Source organism: Synchiropus splendidus, chromosome 3, assembly GCF_027744825.2.
Source record: "Synchiropus splendidus isolate RoL2022-P1 chromosome 3, RoL_Sspl_1.0, whole genome shotgun sequence".
Lineage (NCBI taxonomy): Eukaryota > Metazoa > Chordata > Actinopteri > Syngnathiformes > Callionymidae > Synchiropus > Synchiropus splendidus.
In genome coordinates, this window is record NC_071336.1 from 29,340,748 (window position 1) to 29,360,525 (window position 19,778).

A 19,778-nucleotide genomic window follows, 5' to 3' on the forward strand; every position below is an offset into this window, starting at 1 on the left:
ACCACCTCTTAACACAATTGTATGCAAACGCCACAGTTCTATAGCCATGAATGGTGCCAAAACTTTTCTGCCAACAGTTTTTCAAGTGCATTTGGGTTAATTTATTTGGCAAATTAATGCTGTCCTCCATACGTGTTGGCTCATGTAACATTTTCACTGACCAGAGGTAGAAATTCGCTGCAATACATGACAATTACGAATACGGCGATTCAATAATTCAGCAGCCTATTTATGTCCAGGAAGAACGATCAATACTTTCATACAGCTATTAACAATAGTTATGACAGCACTTTAACCTAATGCAAGTCAGTGTTAAGATTGTGAAATAAAATACCCTGGCAACAATGAGGTCAAGGAGCATAAAAACCAACAGATACAACTACGCCAACGGCAACAAATGAAACTAAAATATACAATACAATTCATTGGTCATATATTTCTTATCGAATCAGTGCTGGATTGACAACAAACCACCATGTCCGCACTAACCTGGAATTGACAAGGGCTAACATAGCTCTAACAACTTGGAATGACACAGTAGCTACACAAAACGAAAATAATCACAACACTATGAATCAAACATGACAGCCTCATAAAAAATGTTCCCTGGTCACTGTGGTTTCTCATTTGGGTTTATCGTATGATTAAAAAAAGGCTATTACCCCACAGCTCTTTGCTCACGCCCACAGTCACGCTAAGGTTACCATGACAACACAAATGCGGAGACAGCAGAAGAGGATGAGGTTCCCATTGAGACCGTGCAAACAGATACAGGGAGAGAGGGAGCATCGTGTCAAAAACACATCAAGGCCCAGATATGGTAGCTCATCTGTGGATTAAAGGTAAAAAAAAAATCTCCATCTGTTGCAGCTTATTAAGTACAACAAGCAGAACACAGCAATAATAATCTGCAACAACATTTAAGAAAAAAAGACTCAAATCATGTTTGATTGAATTTAAGATTATTTAAATGTCCTTTCTGTCTCAATAATGCAGGGTTATTCAAGAACTTACTTCAAATAGCCGTCTTATCACAGTGGAAGCAATGGGTTGTCGTTTGTGGAAATACTTCACGTTCTTTCTGATAATCCATTAGCAGTTTACTGACGCAACTTATCAGCAAACTAGGCCTTTTTCTGTGGAAATTGAAGTACAGTTGAAGACAACTCCGGATATTACCAAAGCAGGTTCAGTGTTAGGATCTACAGCTAAGGCTTTTCCAAAATAACTTAATTCTAAACTACTTTTCAGACTGCGTCAACATTATTATTTTTATTAATGAACAACTTTTTTGAAATCACAAAAACTGAAACTGGTAGTACACACTGCAGAACATGGGTCACACGACCTCAATTATCATGCCAGTGATGTAACTTTGGCATCTATCAGAGAGCAAAGTCTAGTGATTACAAGACGCCAGGGTCTGTCAAAGTGCAAGGGGAGGATGTGCAGATGCACCAACCAAAAATAAACATCACTGTTAAATTGCGAGGAGCGACTCAATGAGCGGGATAATGCATGAGAGGGAGGGGTGAACAAAAAAACAAGTAAAGAAGACAAGAGTGATTGTTCATGACTCATGTGATGGAGGACTGGGACTGTCAAAAACGTGTTGCTGAAGTTTACAAAGGACTTAGGCGGAGCAATTCTTCGCCACACCCTTTTCATGAACAGTGCCAGCTCAGTGTGAGAAAACCATCAGACACTTATCCCAGTGTAAACATCCATGCTCTAGCTTAAATTCCTTAGCTGCCATGATCCCACAAGCATTTTCCGTTTTATACACAGTTTGAAAAAGTCATTCTTTAATATGCCATTGTGAGAGAATAATACTGCAACGACATCAATCCAAGTGTGAAAAGACAAATCCAGGAATAATAGTTACTACATCACTTGACTCACTTGACTTGGACAACACCCAGGCAGGTTTTATTGTGGTTTGAACTACATACTTGTCAAGGTTTCTACATTTATTGCCATCCGGAGTTTAAAAATTACCATATTTTTAAACATAAAATGCAGTCATTAAAGAAGCATATCTTCTCTATTATTTCATAACAATTAAACAACTGAGCAAGTGATCATGTCGCACTATCTAAAAGAAGAAACGAGAACTTGTGGTGGTACCTTGTAGTGTTTTGTTTCAATAAACGAATCTTTGCTTCTTGTTCATACAAATCACTGTGGAGGGAGGGCGCTGACCTTAAATTGCTCAATGATTCAAATTGAGGATTACTTGGACTGACTTAAAATATACATTTAAATTACATTTCTATTGGGGTTAATGATTTAAGCATGACCTTACACAAACACCAAATGGAGGATTAGTCAATACACTTAAAGGTGATAATGCTACATCCACCTACAACTACTCAAAAAACTGTTTAGGAAAATAAAACATTGACCTCAGTGCGGTTCCTACAGTGATGCCTTGACATGACAATGACTCTGAACATAAAGTAAGGTCCCTTTTGATCTTCAAAGCAAAGGTTATTTCATTGAACATAACAATAAACAGAGACAATAAAAGGTTATTACTGTTACATTTGGTAATATAGACCCCTCATACTGAGAAAACTATTCATGTGGTTTAAAAAAACTCTATATAAAGTCTATTCATCAGACTATAACAACGTTTCAATTAACTTTACAAGACGCCGACCAGTAAGTGGGACAATGATCCATCACGTTACGTTGCATCTACTCACAGAGGCACTCGCATCCAAACCGCAGCTCCACAGCATGTCATGTAAAACAAAATGTCAATGATGTGACAGGAGCCTTGCGCACCATCAGGTGGGAAGAGTGATGCAACTGAAACTGCTCAACTGGTTCCACAGGATGCATTCCCTGGCATTACTGAGAGGAGGATTGAGGATCACTGAAACGGCAGAAGCTGTCCGCCTGTATAGTCCGGAACCAGTCAAGCAGGAGAGCTTGAAGTAGCGCACAACACAGGCACAACAATGGCAAAGCCCTGAGCCACATTCCCTCACACTGCATCAGCGTCTTGCAGAGTATTTTTTTGCATTCAGGTTTAGTCTCCCTCATCTGGGCAACAAAGCCTGTGGGAGTTCCTGTCGATTTAAGACACTTTCCAGTTTTTTGAAATGCAACACCACAACAAGCACGCACATTAGAATGTCGTGATAGCAAACAATTTCTTACTACAGTATGTCAGTCTTGCCATTGAATAACCATGACACATTCATTTGCCAGTAATATTTTCAAACAACATTTTCAAAATATTTTCAATTTGCCCAACAATCAGCAAAAACAAAACAATACATGAGCAGATCATAACCTTGACTGGTTCATCAACAAAATACAACTGAGCATATGAATGACTAGGATGTAAAATAGGTAAGTGAAAACGTAACTGATAACAAATACTGTGTACAAGACCACTGAAGCAAAAATAACTGAACTGAACTGTATATATTTTAACTGAAAACAAACATTGCACAGCTAAATGTGTCTTTCAGCCCTCATTTAGTCCGATGTGAACCAAAAAAAAGTGCATAAAAATGTATTAATATTTCAAGTTTAAGTTGTGCCAAAAACTAAAAGTATATATATATATATATATATCTCCCCTGGGAAGAGGAGGAGGTTTGTGCGGATCGGGAAGTTTGGGCTTCCTTGCTACGAATGCTGCCTCCGCGACCCGACCCCGGTTAAGCGGCAGAAGAAGGTGCAGGTTCAAAATAGATGAACAGTACTTCACCACTTTCACTACTCGCCCTCATAACAAAAGAAGTGCACAAATAATTCTCTGTTAATCTTTTCATCATAATTTCTGCAGGCCAGAAATGAGCCAGTCAAATGCCAAAACTGCTCCAGTAGATCATATAAAATGCCTTGAAAAGGAGTTAGCCCATGGGCCTCAGGTTGACTTGTGTTTCCAGGCAACAACAAAAAAAGCTATGGATCACCATATACCTCAAAGAGGGCATTAAGACTGCAACCCTTTTGCATCCCTCCAATGAAATTCAGGTTCAGTGACGAGGCATGAGAACGATTATTAACAGCAGTAAAATTGAAACAACAGAACAAGACATTAACTGTCACCGCTGTTGTCACATCGACACGCGAAGACCATTTAAAAAAACTTAAATAAAAATATCTCATCTCAACATATGTGCTCGACAAGTATTGACTACTTCGCATATGGGAAAGTTTCACTCCCTCAAGGTTATGAATGCATATCAAGACATCGCTTAGATGCAAAGGTGAAACAGCGACAGACGCGTGATGTTTCAATATCCAAGCGCATGAAGAAGTTGACAGAATCCAGCAGTTTTGAAGGACTCGGGTAGTGAGATGGACGGGAGTCTCAGGTGCTGACACTTTGCCTGAACAGTTTTAGCATGACAGTGGGAGGGAAATTACCATGGGGTTCGGTGTGTATTCGGTAGCATATGTCCGAGAATATCAACAACAAATGATATCAGTCGCAGTTTAAAGCCACGCTGGTGGGAAGTGCCCTGACTCAGCCAGGAGAGCCTGCAGCTAAACAAATAGCATGCTAACTACGCTGCTGCTGCTATGCTGGCGAACTTCGTCCGGTGTTGACCACTCGCTCACTCAGCAAAAAAAAAACAAAAAAACAAAAACAAAACAAAACAACACTGACATGCTCAATCACAGAGCATGGCTTGTTCATTATAACCGAAACGGCACGAGTCACCGTAACGTCGTCACATTAAAGCTGCTGACACACATTCAAACAAACTCGGTTGCAAGCTGCTAACGCTTGCTAATAAGCTAAAAAGAGACCGAGATTGACGCGATCGCCATGGATTTCCACAGCAAAAACACAACAGCCCGGCTCGACAACACCGTTGGCTACTTACGATTTAACACTTGCGGCCGTGTCCTCGCTCCTAGATTCCGTTTATGAGAAGCTGCTCTGACCTTCGCGGGAGTGGAACAACATTTCTGCTGGCTAACTGTGCCGCCATGTTCCTCCTGCTGCTCTGCAAACCAGTGCTGAGTGTTCATCTGGCTGCTATCCTCCCCCACACCAGAGCACATCTCCCCCACTCAACGCTCCACATCACGGGGCTCCAGCAGGATCCACGGCCGGGGTTCCGACTAACCTGTCACCACCAATTCCGGGGAGTATACTAATATTATACTTTTATAGAATTTAACCTCGTGTTTGTACGATGAAGAAGAAACATATATACACACTTATCAGGGTGTATGAGCTGCAACATATACATTCTGTTTATTAAAGACACATTGCATTTTGAACTAGTAAAACATTTCACTCACCAAATATGTATATACTGTATTTACATATACAGGCAGGGTTTAGTACGACTCCTCTCCTCCATGATGTGTTCTCACAAGTGGCTGACACACAAACACTGTATAAAATAATAATTTAATTTAAATGTGATTATTATTTGTTTTAATACTGAAAATACAATATGAGCTCATGATCTTCTGCAACAACCTTCTACCGTCTTAGAAGGACTAAATCCACTCATGTTAAGTTCTACATACAGCCACCAACCCTTATTCATCAGACATTTTTAATACATAATTGCCTACATTATTGAAACCTTTGTCTTCTAAAAAGAGCCTTTAAATTGCGTCTCTCTTTATTCGTAACTGTACCCACAGAGACTGACTAAAAATGAAAGTAATCTCTCTTTTAATGCCGTCCAATAAAGTTTATTTGCCCCATAAATGAAAAAAAAAACAAAAACTTTATTCTCATTTTACATTTAAATTAATAATAGTAAACAAGACATCTACAGGCGGATAGAGTGTGAATCGCTACCATTTTCATGTCAAAACGCATTTTACCAACGCTATTAGGTTTAATAGAACCGTGATCCAGTTCTAATTTACAAGCGCTTGGTGTCTCACGTAAAAGCTTGTGAAATATCGCCCTCAAGTGGCACCTAATAACATGACACCATCTGGTAGGATGACAGTGGTTGAAATCCACTTGTGGGTCTAAATTTTTTTCCCACTGATTCTGTGTCGCAAAACAATTCCATTCCATAACCATTGCTTAATCATTCCCGCCCCATGGATATTACCTCGATTGAACCTCACAGATGTGATGAGTGCATATTTTCAGAGGTGGCTGACATGGTCAGAGGGTGACTTTGGACCTGCTGAGCACATCCCACATCATCACCTGGAGTGGCACTATTGGGGACATTATGAATTGAATTTTCCCCCTAAAGGCATGAACATATGAAGGAGACCCAGACGCGCCCTCCACCTTCATCAGTCCTTGTCGATGGCCTCCTCCATCACTGAGTGGAATTCCACTGCATCTCCTGCAACAGACCACATCGGCTGCATTCTTCCACCCCTCCATGCCATGGAGGGACAAGAGGTGGAGGTGCGCAGACACAAAATTGAATTGGTCAATCATGGACTGAAACATACTGATCGGATGACTTAATAAAACATTTTTTTTTATTGTCATCTTGAACCATCAGGACGAGAAAACAGACATTGCTGGTAGTTAGCGCAGGTAGAGGTGACACATTACACAACACTGTGAACCTAAAAAAAGTCATGGATTTTTTCATAAAAAGGAGGAATTCATACATTAAAACTGCTCCAGGTCTTGGTGAAAGGCATTCTGAATCATTTGGCACATTTAAAAAAAACATGGAAATATGACTAGAGATTCAAATATCTGGGTTTGTTGCAAACAGCTCTTCGATGCAATAGTTTGGGTTGCACTTTCATGTTGGCTCTTCATACACAACACACAATGTTAATTTAGTTTGTCATCTATGAATAGAATATTGCTTTTTCCATACTTTGATTGCAACAATGATTATGCTCCTGTTTACAAGAAGAAAAAAAGAACTCAATCCCAAATATATGAACATGCCTCATGAGAGAAATTAAAGCTGAAGAGACAGTCATAAATACACAGGAAGAAAAAAGATGGAATATACAGTGTGACAGAGAAGGCATGAACGGACCTGACACCAGAGCAACAATAAACACTGAAGTCCTCATTATCAGCTTTTAAAATTACACATCGTGGACAAAACAATCTGTTTCCATAGGCACTTATTAAATACAATTTTGGGTGGATTGTTCCAGAAGGTGTGTGTGAGTGTGTTGTTTTTTTTTCTCCATTTGAGAATGGCACTGTGAAGAGATGATCATTACATCATGGCGAGCTGGAAGAGGAGGCGAAGAGCGAAGCTGGAGAGCCAGTTCATTCACCCCTGAAGTCCAGCTGGTGGGTCACAGTCTGGTGGTGAAATGCATATCCTTGTGTAATGGTGAAGGAGATCTGTCTGTTGGAGGCAGCAGCAGAGGTACAGGGGGAGATGAATGTGAGGGAAGGCCGAGAGGGGTATGCTTATGATGACTTCTCCTTCTTTGCTTTTGGTGAATCGGCTGCATGAGAGTTGACGCCGTTTACTCCGTTCACTGAAACAAATGACATGAGATGTACAGTGTGAACAAAGAGACAAGGCTGAACTGATACTGGGGTTCACAAGATGGATCAGTCAACCAACCAAAAAAAATGAACGATTGTTGAACGAAAAAGGTATTTCGAGTTCAACAACTGACTCAGTTACAACCGCAATGACTCAGTTCATTCACATCAGCAGACAGTGGAGGAAGAGATAAGTTGTGAAGCACAAGTGTTTGAGTGAAGACAAACTTTACTCCAGTCGCTATGTACACTTTTACCACACTCTCACCTTTATCTTTCTTCGTTTTGTTCTTGGAAGAAACAGGTTTCTTTTTGGTTGGCTGGCTCTGGGCGTGCTCTCTCCACCGGCGCAGCTGAAAGTTAATGAACTTCCACATCATGAAGGCCTGAGTGAGGCAGATCGCGGCCAGCACGGTTATCCTGCAGGACGGACAGCAGCATGGACGTTAAAGGAGGGCTTCAGAAACGCTTCCAAATATGACATCAAGATACGCTCCCATCAGGAGTAACGGTAACCATCTATCTCTCGGAGGGATCAACAGATGATATGAGATGATGAACAGATGGATATTATTAGGGTTTAGTCTGAAGATGAAAGTTTTTGATTTATTTCCACCTCAGAAATGAAAACATCGCCGCCATGTTGTCAGCCACTTACCTGATGAAGAGGATATTGAAGTTTCCTGTAGCCAAGTCGATGCCTTGATTCTCAGCATTGGCCAGGCCGAAGCCCACCGTGAGCACCGACAGGGACAGAGTGAGCAGCCGAGCAAGGACAAAGAGAACGGCCCAGATTCTGAAACTAGACAAGAAGAAAGGAGCTGTGAAGATCAGATTGAGATCTTGGGGTTGACAAACAAAACTTTAGCTTTGGATTTAACTTGGTATACTGAACAAAAACTCACCCCATTTGTCTGTTCTCATTGCTGAAATAGATGAGGCGGGAAACATGGAACAGAAGTTCGACAAAATAGTGCAGCACCAGAAGGACGAGGCCGAGACGGTTGAGGCTGAAAAGACAAGATTTCACCTTAAAACATGTGTTTGAGTGACTTGCAATATCACAAGAAACAAGACCCACTAATACAATCATATTTATTATCCAATAGGGGACATCTTTGCGTTTTATGTTTGCTGTTGCTCTGTGTGCATCTTTATCGTTTGGTGTGTGTCTTTGATGCGGTTCATCTCAGAGCCCTTACTTCAGAATATATGCGCCTGCGATGTGCGCTAGGTACAGAACGATGTACACAAGCTGGCGAGGAATATCCTCCTGGAAAGTAAACAAGAAAGATGGGAGTTACAAAAACATCCACAATATTTACAACAAAGAATGTATTCAGTGAGAACAGTCTTCATTTTGAAACAATGAAACATAACCAAGGAACTGCAACAGGAAGTCCGCCCCAAGGATGCAACAACAAGCCACACGTATGTCAACTTGGTCCCCAGATAGTCAAACAAAAGCAAACCTTCTTTGTCTTTTGGAAGTAGAGTTCCGGAAGTGCGTGGAGCCAGTAACCAAGCTGACAGATGAAGTAGAATTTCATTTGAAATCTGTATAATAGAGGGAAAATATGAACGACAAGGCAACATGTGACACCAGACGTTAGAAGTCAACCTACGGCATCAGCGAGTGAGGGTACTCCTCCCACAGGCTAACTGGGTTGGACAGCAGGTTTTCCTGAAACAAATATTTAAATGACAAATCAGCACTCGTGCGACTGACCAAACAAAGGCACGTCGACTTGTGCGCACTACGTACACTGAGGAGGATCCTTGCACCCCAGACGAAGGAGAAGAAGTAGAAAGTGCTGAGTTGGCCTGACTCATTAAACTTGCTGTGTTTGGTTTTGGAGAAGTGCTTCTTCCTGTTGATTTTCTGCTCAAATGGGCAATAGAATGATGCAGAAGTGAGGACTGTGAGAGCCCTGTATTGTAGTGTAGTCAGAGTCACGTGGCACTTACATCCAGCACGTACTCCTGGATGATGGCGTGCATGATGATGGCCACAAGCATGTAGAAGAAGATCGTGGCTATGTCTTTGATGCCATGGTGGAAGTGGTTCACAGTTTCCTCAGGGCCTTCGGTGACACACAAATATATGATTAGACAGCTCATGTCAAACATCCTAAGAATTCACACTAAATCTGGTGACATTATGGTCAAGAAACGGAACCACAATGACTACAAATAGGACAAAGTCTGACCAGTCTCCATACTTGAAACAGCACCGTCCAACTTTTTAGCTCATGGTTACTCTCCACACTTTTTTTTTGATTTGCAATCCAAGTATCCTGCGCTGCCACTCGTAACTTCCTGACGACTTGAGTGTTCACTTTTGACATTTAGACAAAACACAATTTAACTATCAACACATTCCTTTCTGCTTCTGCCTCAACATTTCCCCTCAACAAAAGTACTATACTACCTATACTTTTAGTGAATTCCCACAGTTGAATTTGGAAGAGTATATAGTGATAATGATTGTAGTTGAAATGTACCCCTTCATCAGATAATAAAATACTTGCCAATGAAATGACTCTCAGGCATATTTTACAGCCCAAAAACCAACAGCATTTTTGGATGGTGGATTCCATTTCATGCCTGAATACCTGTGTCTACATCTGGGGGCAGCAACTTGCTGCTGCTGCCTTAGGTTGGTGCTGCTGGTAAATCACATCAGAATCGACACTCAAAGCTAGAAGGACCATTCTCTATCACTTCACATCACATCACATCACATCATTGGACAACTTGAAATGGGTCCCAATATGAGTTGGAAAATAAAGAGCTCGGTTTAATTGTGAAACAGAACTTTATTCACCTTAAATTTCCCATCCTGCAACAAAATCTAATCAAGTCTCCTTCATCTTGGATGTTTTGCTTATGACATCAATGTATAATGTGGTGCACTGAATTACACATAATTAAGCTGTTGTATTTTTGGATAGAGATTTTTTTTTCCAGTCGTTAATGATATCGAAATGAATCTCCAAGTCGCAGCCCTCATAAAAGATGACATAGCACCGTTTAAAAAGTCATTATATTTCACTCTTAAGCTTTAATACTAAGTTCTATTGCTGTAATGCACATGGACACTGACAAGATGTGTCTCTGTTCTTGCAGGGTGCATTTTACGTTAAAAGAAAACTGAAAACTGCAGGTGCAGACAAACTGATGAGGCTCCAGATTCACTTATATAAGCCTGTATTTGTACAAGTCAAACTGGAGGATATTCAGTAAAAAGACAAATAAGCTGCAAATCTCAGAAATTGCCCTTATTTCATGAGCATGTCAGATGATACTGTTATAAGATATTTGATTTGATCTTATAATTAATATCAGACAAATATTTAAATCATAATCCATTCAGGCAATTGGAGTTAAGATGCTGGTTTACAATAAACCCGTCAGCTATCATGATAGTTTATGATGTCGTCTGTCCAAATAACAGTAGTAAGTTACTTGGTTACAAGATTCAACTGATAAGAATTAAGTCAACAGCTAGTGAGTTGGTCAGTCAGAACTTCAGAGGGCAAAATTACTTCAAACATTCAAGTGGGGGCAGCTTGACTTCCCCTTAGTCCCTCCTGGAAGACACATCTTGCTATAGGACAGACCTACAAAGCAAGCTGCCTAAAATAGCCCAAAGGAGAGAAAGAAGAAATCTGAAATCGGCATAAAAAAACAATGCCACAAGTGCACAGATCTAAAATGGAAATTATAAGCGTGTAACCAGATGCTACCGGGGACCTACCGATGACTCCTACTTAACAGTTGTTTTACATCTGTAAACACCACACCCTATCATGCCCGACTTACCATTGGACGATATGGTGACGTTATACTGAACAGTGATGAACAACACTGCGAATTTTGAGGTGACCTGTAAAACAAGGGAAAGCAGTCTTGAAAAGTAGAAAGCAAAAGCTGTTAATGAACAGCAACATACGCGTCCATGCCTCTAGGAACTCGATCATTGACTCCTAACAAGTATTTCCAGATTAAGCAACACTTCCCTGACGCTGTATTTTTAATAGATCAACTTTTATTTTGAAAAATAAATCAGGAAGTTGCTTTATTTCCGCCCAACCTCTTTGAATGGCGTTGCTTTCGCACAGACTATGAAAGATGCATCGAAAAACGCCTCGCTCGTGGAGAAGTTTATTTTGTAGTTGAAGTATAATTATCATTAACAATCGCCAAGAAGTTCGCGATGCATTCAACTTCTGCAAAAGTTTCGGTGCCAGCAGACTGTAATGATGACAGCCCTCTCACTGGATGTGTGATTGCCACGTAACACATCTGCGTATAAACTCTGCGCGCACACAGACGCACCGTCATACAAACCTCTACTGTACAAGCTGATAACCATTATATACTATGGGGAAAAAAAGAACATAGCATTTGCGGAAGTTCTGGATTTAACGTTAATGGCGCGGATGAATTTCAATGATCGATTTTAGCATCTGGTGCCCAACAGTTGGGGAGTAATTCGAACCCTATGTACACGTATGCAACTCTTTCTGGAACCAAACATGTTTTAGAGGTTTTCCAACGTAACTTAAATGAGTAAAAGTTATTTCACAGAGGGAAGTGAATCAAGGAACCACAATACTAACCGCTGCAATCGACAAAATACGGCCAATTCTGAACACTTTCAACACGGAATCACCATGTGGAGCACTTACCTCAAACATGAGTCCGAGCAGGAAAACCATAGCAACGCATGAAACTATATCTGCATGGTTCTGGATGACAAACTCGTGGCTCATCACCGGCGGGTTCTTGTTGGTCTTTTTCCGGATCCCCATGTCGACTTGGAGCGAAGGACGAAGGGCAAAGGCGGCTGGTTGGTTCTGATGGAGGATGAGGCTTTACTACGTGACTCCTGAAGGTTCCCACTCGCTTCCGACGAGCTGTGGGCCAGGCAACAATTAAATGGCGTGTCACTCCAGTGCTGGGAGGATCCACGGAGAGCGCCTGACCAACGACGATCCCTACGTCAGGAAGAGGGGCTGTCGACTGTACAGTCTGCCCCCTAGCGTTCAGGATGACCTGCAGTCGCGACTTCGACGACCTGCAAGAGGGGCGATATTGAAGAAAACTACGAAGCGATAAAGACAATTCGCAGGCAAAAACCTACTTTAAAAGATGATGCTTTATGAAAACAATCTTAAAGACAATTAAAATAAGGTGAAGCGAGGCCAAGCAAGAGTTGGTTTTACCAGATCGTGACAAGTTTAAATACATTATTAATCCAGAATCAGAATCAGAATCAAATTTATTGCCATGGTCAGTGGGGAGCCCACCAACTAGGAAAATGTTTTTGAATAGTGCTGACTGAAAAAATAAAATAAAATAAAATAAAATAAAATAAAATAAAATAAAATAAAATAAAATAAAATAAACAACAAAGGCTGTTCACGAATTCAACAGTCTGACGGCCGAGGGGAAGAAGCTGTTCCTGTGACGGGAGGTTCGTGAACAGCCTTGTTGTTATTTTATTTTATTTTATTTTACTAGTTAGTGGGCTCCCCACTGACCATGGCAATAAATTTGATTCTGATTCTGATTCTGGATGGACCGTAGCCTCCTGCCAGAGGAACAAACAGTCCATGTCCAGGATGAGAAGAGTCGGACTCTGGGTCCTGGAGACATACAGATCCTGAAGAGGTGGCAGGCTGCAACCGATCACCTTCTCAGCAGAACGTAGGATGCGCTGCAGTCTGCTGAATAAGCACTGATGAAAGGAGGAAATCTTTGTTTCTAAGAGGAATAACTGTAAAATGGACAGTCATATTTCATTTAAACTCTCAGGGTTCGCTGGAAATGGGCTCACTGAGGAGTGATTTGATTTTGTTGGTTTGTTTGGATTTGTGGAGGTTCAAAATATTTCCCCAGTCATTCTTATTACTTTTGGTGAACTTCTGGTTATGTGACCAAATATGGTTAAAAGGAGTTCAAGAGGGAAAAATGTCAATTGACAACAATTTGAGGGTAAACTCATCCTTTTCCACAGGCCTCTTCTCCCCTTGTTTGACATGCGTCCATGTCAAAGTAGTTTTGTTGGGAGAGTCAGGCCACTGATTTAATCCTGAATTTTTCACAAAACAAATCATTATAGTACAGTATAGTAACAACCACCACATGCTCTCATTGGGCCAGTGGCGCAATGGGTAACATGTCTGACTACGGATCAGAAGATTCTAGGTTTGACTCCTGGCTGGCTCGAAAGCTTGTACCCTGCTCCAAGATGCTCATGTTTTCAATGGTGTTGGTTTGTCTGTCATAACCTAAGTTATGGACATATAGGAATATAATTTGGTGTAAATTTGTGAAATGTGACAAGGAACAAATGATTCAATTTTGGCAGTGATTATTGCTTTATCCATCAGTTAAGGCATTCAGCACTTGACTCTCTGGTGGTTTGGAGTAAGTACTTGGTACTCTCCTCTGGCCGGGGTTCGATTCCTGGTCAGGGAATTTAATTCTAGTTCTTTAAAGGACCCTTAACTGGCGGAGGTTTTCACTCTCTCAGCCTCTCAACTGTACATTTGTTAATAACTAACCGTAAGTCTAAACTCTCATCCATTGTCATTTCAGTCGCTCAGCTTGTTACCTTAATAAAGTTGTGTGCAACAAGGCAACTAATGTAGTGAGTAGTGGGTCTACTTTACCAGACCATAGTTTACTTACAACCACACTTACAGTTAGGGGAAGACATGCTTCACTCTGGTTTGGGAAGAGCTTCAGATCAAAATGAATTTGAGTGGCAGGTGCAAAAAGGAAGTCAGTGAATTATTGTCATGTCAGCTCATGTCAGCTCATGTCAGAGTCACGCACCACACCTTGGTCTTGTCTGTGAAGTTGTACTTCTCTCTAAGTAAGCAGCTGTGGTAGAAAGACATTTGACTTCGTTCATTTGACTGACTGATAACTGTTGTAAAAATGATCTTCTGTTGAGAGGACATCCGTGGTCTGTCTGTTTATCTATTTAATGATACAGTAGTCCTGTTTGCTGTCTACTTTCAAATGCATGTGCCTTCTGCTCATGGCCAGCGGTTTGCTTATCTACAAAACAAAGTCTGAAGATGGGCTGAATAATCCAAACCTGATTGTGGTTTTGTAGAAGATGTGAACGTCCTTTTTTATTTTTAAAATTGCTCTCAGAAACACACCTTCACACATACACATGGCCCGTTATGCAATCCGCTGGGTGTGGCGTACGAAATGAAACTAAGTCCTTGCACTGTGGACTCGAGCAGAGACCGTGGAGGATGAGTGGAAGTAAGTCTCTTCACTTCTTGCTTTGTTTTTTCTCTTTTTCAACACTCACTCAGGACAAGTGTTTCAACTTACACCACACCGTTCACTCACTAATTTTTGAACTGGTTCACTGCATGTTTCAACTTCTACTACTGAAACTATCAGACTTTTTTGAAGGGGTAAAAACTTTTGTTCAGTTGTAAACGGTTTTCACAGAGTGACTGTATCACAATATGTACCTTGGAGATTCTTGCATTCATCTCTTATGTAAGTTCAATCAGTACTCCTGATAATGAGATGCCAAAGCTATCAAAGATCATGTGACTACAACTCAACTGATACCATGACAGATGTAGATGAAACTCTGACGGAGACTCATATGTTTTGTTTTTGGTTTTGCAGAACTCCCTGTGTTCAACTGTAGCATGTCCACAGCTGTCACTTCATCGATAAAAGGTTGAGAGCAAAACAGCCGAGATGTCGGCCCGGTACTCCAAGGTCCAGTGGCTGGTCACGCTGATTGGAATTTTTTTCTATTGTCTCGACATCGGAACAGATGTTGCACTGGTTGTGCAATATTTTCAGGAGGAAAATTACCTCTGGATGTCTTTGACTGCTCTGTTTGTTCTGACTGGCATGGTGGTGACACAGCTTTTCAGCTACTCCTGGTACTTAGATGACAAAGAAGATGCCCTGTTCTATCCCAAAGGAAAAGAAGCCCTCTCTGGAGTGACCGAAGGAGGAGTTATTGCTCTCCACGTCTTTGGTCTGAGTATTTTCACAAGGTATGACAACACTGATCATTAATACCTTGCAACATTCATGACTGGCTGAGCGGAAAGAAACTTCTGTTTTGAAATCCTTGAACCTCAGTGAGCATCAGGGTACCATGAACACAGAATTTAAGGACAAGAAAATAAAAAAATGTCGCAGCTGGTATGATAACAACAACAACAAACATGGAGGAATCCCTGAACAAAAGCAAACAAAAGCAACCTGTTTGCTTTTGTTCAGGGATGTTTTTCGGTACACAATGGCCAGGATTTCCACTACTCTGAATGTACTTCAAATTCTTATAAAATTGAAATTCTTAGACAAATATTTTCAAGACATGAAAAGAGCTTTAGTTTAAATAAGGTGATATAAAAACTTGAATATAGCCACCATCGTGATTTATTGTGCTATTGTCAAACTGATGCAAAGTAAACAATATTTTGTTTTGTTAAATGTATGTATGGGTCCATCATTAGTTTCACTAATACACCAAATTCATTCAAATTGAAAAATGAGGCTTCTTGTGGCAAATATTCTTACACCACTAAACTGTGACTAATTATATATATGTACACGAAGGTAAGTTATGCAATGTAACAATAACCAAGTAAATAGTCAGATATCCTTGCTATAAACAAACTATCATCTATCAGGTGTTGACTTGGATTTGTTTTCATTTGATTAGATGTCTCTTCAAAAAACGATGATAAAGAAACAGGCTGTAAGTGATTCTTCATCGCAACCTAAGTAAAAGAAATCATGGCGAATAGTGAGTCACTAAAGACAGATGGATTTAACGTCAGGTGAATTTAATTCTGGAAGTCTGAACTCATTGTCAACATCATACAGTCAGAAAACACCAGGTGCTGTTGGAATGTTCTGCGTTGAAGCAAGCAGAATACTTCAGAAGTAAATTGTTCTAACTGGAATAACTGCTTTTGCACTGTCCCACACTTCATCCTGCTGGCTGATGATAAACACCTGCATTATGTTGAACATGTTGTACAACTTGCTCACTCTCGTGACTGTGTGTGTCTTGTCATTAGGTATTGTCACCTGCTGTCAAGGAGTTTCAGTGTTGTCTGGAAGGGAAGTTATGATCAGGCTGACAACAGTGGAATTCACCAACATCTCTTCCGTCTGGCGACTGATCTGAGCATGCTCAAACTGTTTGAGAGTTTCCTGGAAAGCGTTCCTCAGCTGCTCCTGCAGACATATATCAATCTTGGACATCACGAAAGCTCTGTGGTGCAGTGTAAGTACAAGAGATCTGTTGTCCCCAAGGCAAACCCTACACATATCCCCACATCCGACTCCACTGATGGGAGGTTGTGAAGTACTTGGAACATTATCTGACTGTACTTCAATTGTTGTTGTTGTGCTTGTATGGGAAAAAAAGCAGACTGATTTAAATGAGTGCCAAACACAACAGAAAAATGAACATTAAAAGAGAATATTTTGGCAGGAAAATAAAGCGGTATCATTAGAGAAAAGTTGCTCAGCTCAACACACTCAGCTCATCTATTACGCATGAGCCACTCCTGCAAGCTGTGTCTTCAGGGTGATTGGAGGAGTGAAAAAGCTGCTGCCACTGCATGGCTCTGTTGATCGTTCGCCTTTATTGAACAGATACCTTTGTACCTGACTGTGTATTCGTTTTTTTTTTCCTTCAGTGCATTTATTTATTTTTGTGAGAAGATGCAGTGAAACCATTTGTCAGGGAGACTGCTATGTTTCATCGTACATTTACCAGAAGCTGGAATGAATATTTCCCCAAAGGGTTCCAAAATAATGTGCCCAAAACATTGTTTTTTTTCTGTCACACGGCATCATGCAGTGAAACCGCTTGTGTCTGTGCATGCTTTAGCGTGTGCTCCTCCAGCTGTGTCCAGACGCATTTACATGAATGCTAAGTTGTGTGAGACTTTCTCTCTCAATTGTGATATTAGCAGCTGAGACTCTGAGTTTTTTCTTTCGTCTCCCTGGGTTGGTAACTAGCTCAGCAGCCTCACCTGAGAGGGAGGAGTTTTCAAGTTGCTGCTTTTGCATGGTGCAGCATGTTTAGACATTTTCCTAAACAGACATTTCACCGTCTCTTTTTGCAAAAACAATTCCGTGCGTGCACAACCGTTTACACCAACCCGTCTATGTCTGCGCTACGACGGGTGGCAGCGTAGCGACAAGCTGAAGCCCACGTTAGCCATCACATTCCTTAAAATGGCAACAGTGGGAACCCGTCTCTGCCCCTGCATATGAGTGAGCAGCCAGTCGTATTTGCAAACATGCAAATAGGGTTTGCACCAACATAAAGTGACCAGCGACTGTGCAGCTCTGAACTCTGGGGGGAGAATGCAGAGCCAGGTCTAACTCTCTTGATGCTTGACTACATGAACAACAGATGCTGATCAATGCAAGAGAGACGCGCTTCATTTTTGAAGAACACCAAAAGCCGTTTACAATTGGGACCGACCTGTCACTTGTTAGTCCTGAAGAGAGCAGAATCTAAGCAGAAGAGCTGCACATCGCCGACCACTGGGCTGCACAGACTGTACTGACAGTTCTTGGAATCAACATATTATAACAGGGTGACCTTGCCTTGTAGTTCTGCCTGTTGAGCATGGTTTAAAAAAGTACTAAGGCTTGAAACATTGTGACACTTGTGCTAATTTTTTAAATTATATTATATTATTTAGTAAATCAAGTCACTTGATTAATTTTTTTGTCATTATTTTATTGATATGATGTACTTTAATTTCTATAAAGATGACTGTTTTGTATTTTTTATTTGATTGGTTGTGTTAAAAAAATAAATCAGACACTCACGCACTCACGCAGTACTTGAGTAGTTTAAGTACTTTTCTGCTTTTACTCATGTAATATTTAAATGACTATTTTTTTTTACTTCTACTTGAGTCATATTACTCTGAAGTAACAGTACTTGTAGTTGAATTTTTGGCTACTCTACTCACCTCTGCTGGTAACTTTTCTTTTCTGGTACTTCTGCGGTGAAATAACATTTTCAGCAAAGCTTATCTTTAGTTTGAGATTTTTTTTTTCACCAAATGATTTTGCAGAACTAATCTCTGACATGCTTTGCCTGCAGATGTGTCCATCGCTTTCTCCTTCTGCAGTATCGCCTGGGCTCTGGTGGACTTTCGTCGCTGCCAGAAGAGATCTCAGCCACAGAGCAGGGAGATGCCGTCAGGGCTGCCAACAATGACCTACCTCTTCTACAAACTGTTCTCCATCACCAGTCACATCCTCAGCCTCATCCTCCTCCTCACCCTGAGCACCTACAGCACAATAGCTCTGGCTGTTCTTTGGCTGCTGGCGACAATCTGGACTCACTTTCTCCAGACACATTTCTGTTCAACCAAATGTCTTGAGTTCATCTATCGCGGCGTCATCGGAGTCATTCTCACATTTACCTTTTTCAACGTCAAAAGACTGAACACCAAAGTACCCATGACCGTGTATTACGTCCTGTCGTCCACAAAAAACGTTGCAGCTATATTGCTCTTAGGCTTTTTAAAGCCAGAGGCGCAGAATACTGCTTATTTTCTGCCAGTAAGCTGCGTGATCTATGCTGGCACAGTGTTAGGGATGCTGTGTCTGTTGGTTTATTATCGTTTTTTGCACCATGTTGGGGATGCTGATGAAGTCGATGGCCCGCAAATGCAAAACGAAGTCACAACCAGAATGAGAAACTTTATGCAAGCTTGAGAAATCACACACCTGTTTATGTATTTACCTGTTTACACTTGACCTTAAAATGTATTTTATATTGTGGTCAAATCTTATTCTAAATTAGATAGAAACCAGCATGTTGGCAATGAGGATGTTTTCTGTAAATAAAGCTGTTTTTCTTTTTATTTTTGATAAAGCCAGATTGCCCGGAACAGAGGTGACCTTTACTCCCCAAGGTTGGAAGATTTGATGTCATACTGAAGAAAACACATGCCACTGCCACATTGTTTGCTCGGTTTGTTCTTCAGCACTAGATGGCGCCATTGCCCATAGTGGAGTTCTCATGTATTCAACTGTTGGTCTCCATGGAGAATTCTTCTAACCAACCTGGTCCAAATGTTCTTGTTGTGCTATTTGCCCCTCCCCTTCTCAATAAAACTTTAAAGATACAGAATGAACATGGAGGATAGGATGGATTTGCATCAATAAACCTCAGTCTGAGGTGTGTTCCAATTCATTAAAGAGCTGCGCCCTAGTGAACAGTTCTGTGGCCTGGAGCATAACCACATTGTTGTGGGACTGCAATAACAAGTGTGCTAATGATGCG

At 40.9% G+C, this 19,778-nt stretch overlaps 3 protein-coding genes across 8 annotated transcripts in view; 1 reads left to right on the forward strand and 2 right to left on the reverse strand.

Moving 5' to 3' along the window:
• The window catches only part of ncoa2 (nuclear receptor coactivator 2), a 52,400-nt gene extending 47,350 nt beyond the window's left edge, over nucleotides 1–5,050 (reverse strand). For 3 of the 6 annotated variants that reach the window (XM_053858456.1, XM_053858454.1, XM_053858458.1), the window contains exon 1: nucleotides 4,857–5,049. The gene's annotated coding sequence lies outside the window, so the exon portion shown is untranslated. Of the gene's footprint in view, nucleotides 1–4,856 lie in introns of all 6 variants that reach the window. The other 3 variants (XM_053858455.1, XM_053858453.1, XM_053858459.1) reach the window with 2 other exon arrangements.
• Nucleotides 5,051–6,429: 1,379 nt separating this feature from the next.
• On the reverse strand, nucleotides 6,430–12,407 carry tram1 (translocation associated membrane protein 1). The gene is made up of 11 exons (XM_053858460.1): nucleotides 12,133–12,407; nucleotides 11,264–11,327; nucleotides 9,407–9,522; nucleotides 9,204–9,320; nucleotides 9,064–9,122; nucleotides 8,911–8,995; nucleotides 8,641–8,711; nucleotides 8,344–8,448; nucleotides 8,097–8,240; nucleotides 7,707–7,858; nucleotides 6,430–7,428 (listed from the first exon to the last, which is right to left on the reverse strand). The coding sequence occupies exons 1-11, from the start codon at nucleotides 12,253–12,255 to the stop codon at nucleotides 7,358–7,360; spliced, it is 1,107 nt and encodes a 368-aa protein (XP_053714435.1). The 5' UTR covers nucleotides 12,256–12,407; the 3' UTR covers nucleotides 6,430–7,357.
• Nucleotides 12,408–14,704: 2,297 nt separating this feature from the next.
• On the forward strand, nucleotides 14,705–19,207 carry xkr9 (XK, Kell blood group complex subunit-related family, member 9). Its single transcript, XM_053860106.1, has 4 exons — nucleotides 14,705–14,731; nucleotides 15,113–15,495; nucleotides 16,531–16,739; nucleotides 18,588–19,207. The coding sequence occupies exons 2-4, from the start codon at nucleotides 15,188–15,190 to the stop codon at nucleotides 19,205–19,207; spliced, it is 1,137 nt and encodes a 378-aa protein (XP_053716081.1). The 5' UTR covers nucleotides 14,705–14,731; nucleotides 15,113–15,187.
• The last annotated feature ends 571 nt before the right edge of the window (nucleotides 19,208–19,778 follow it).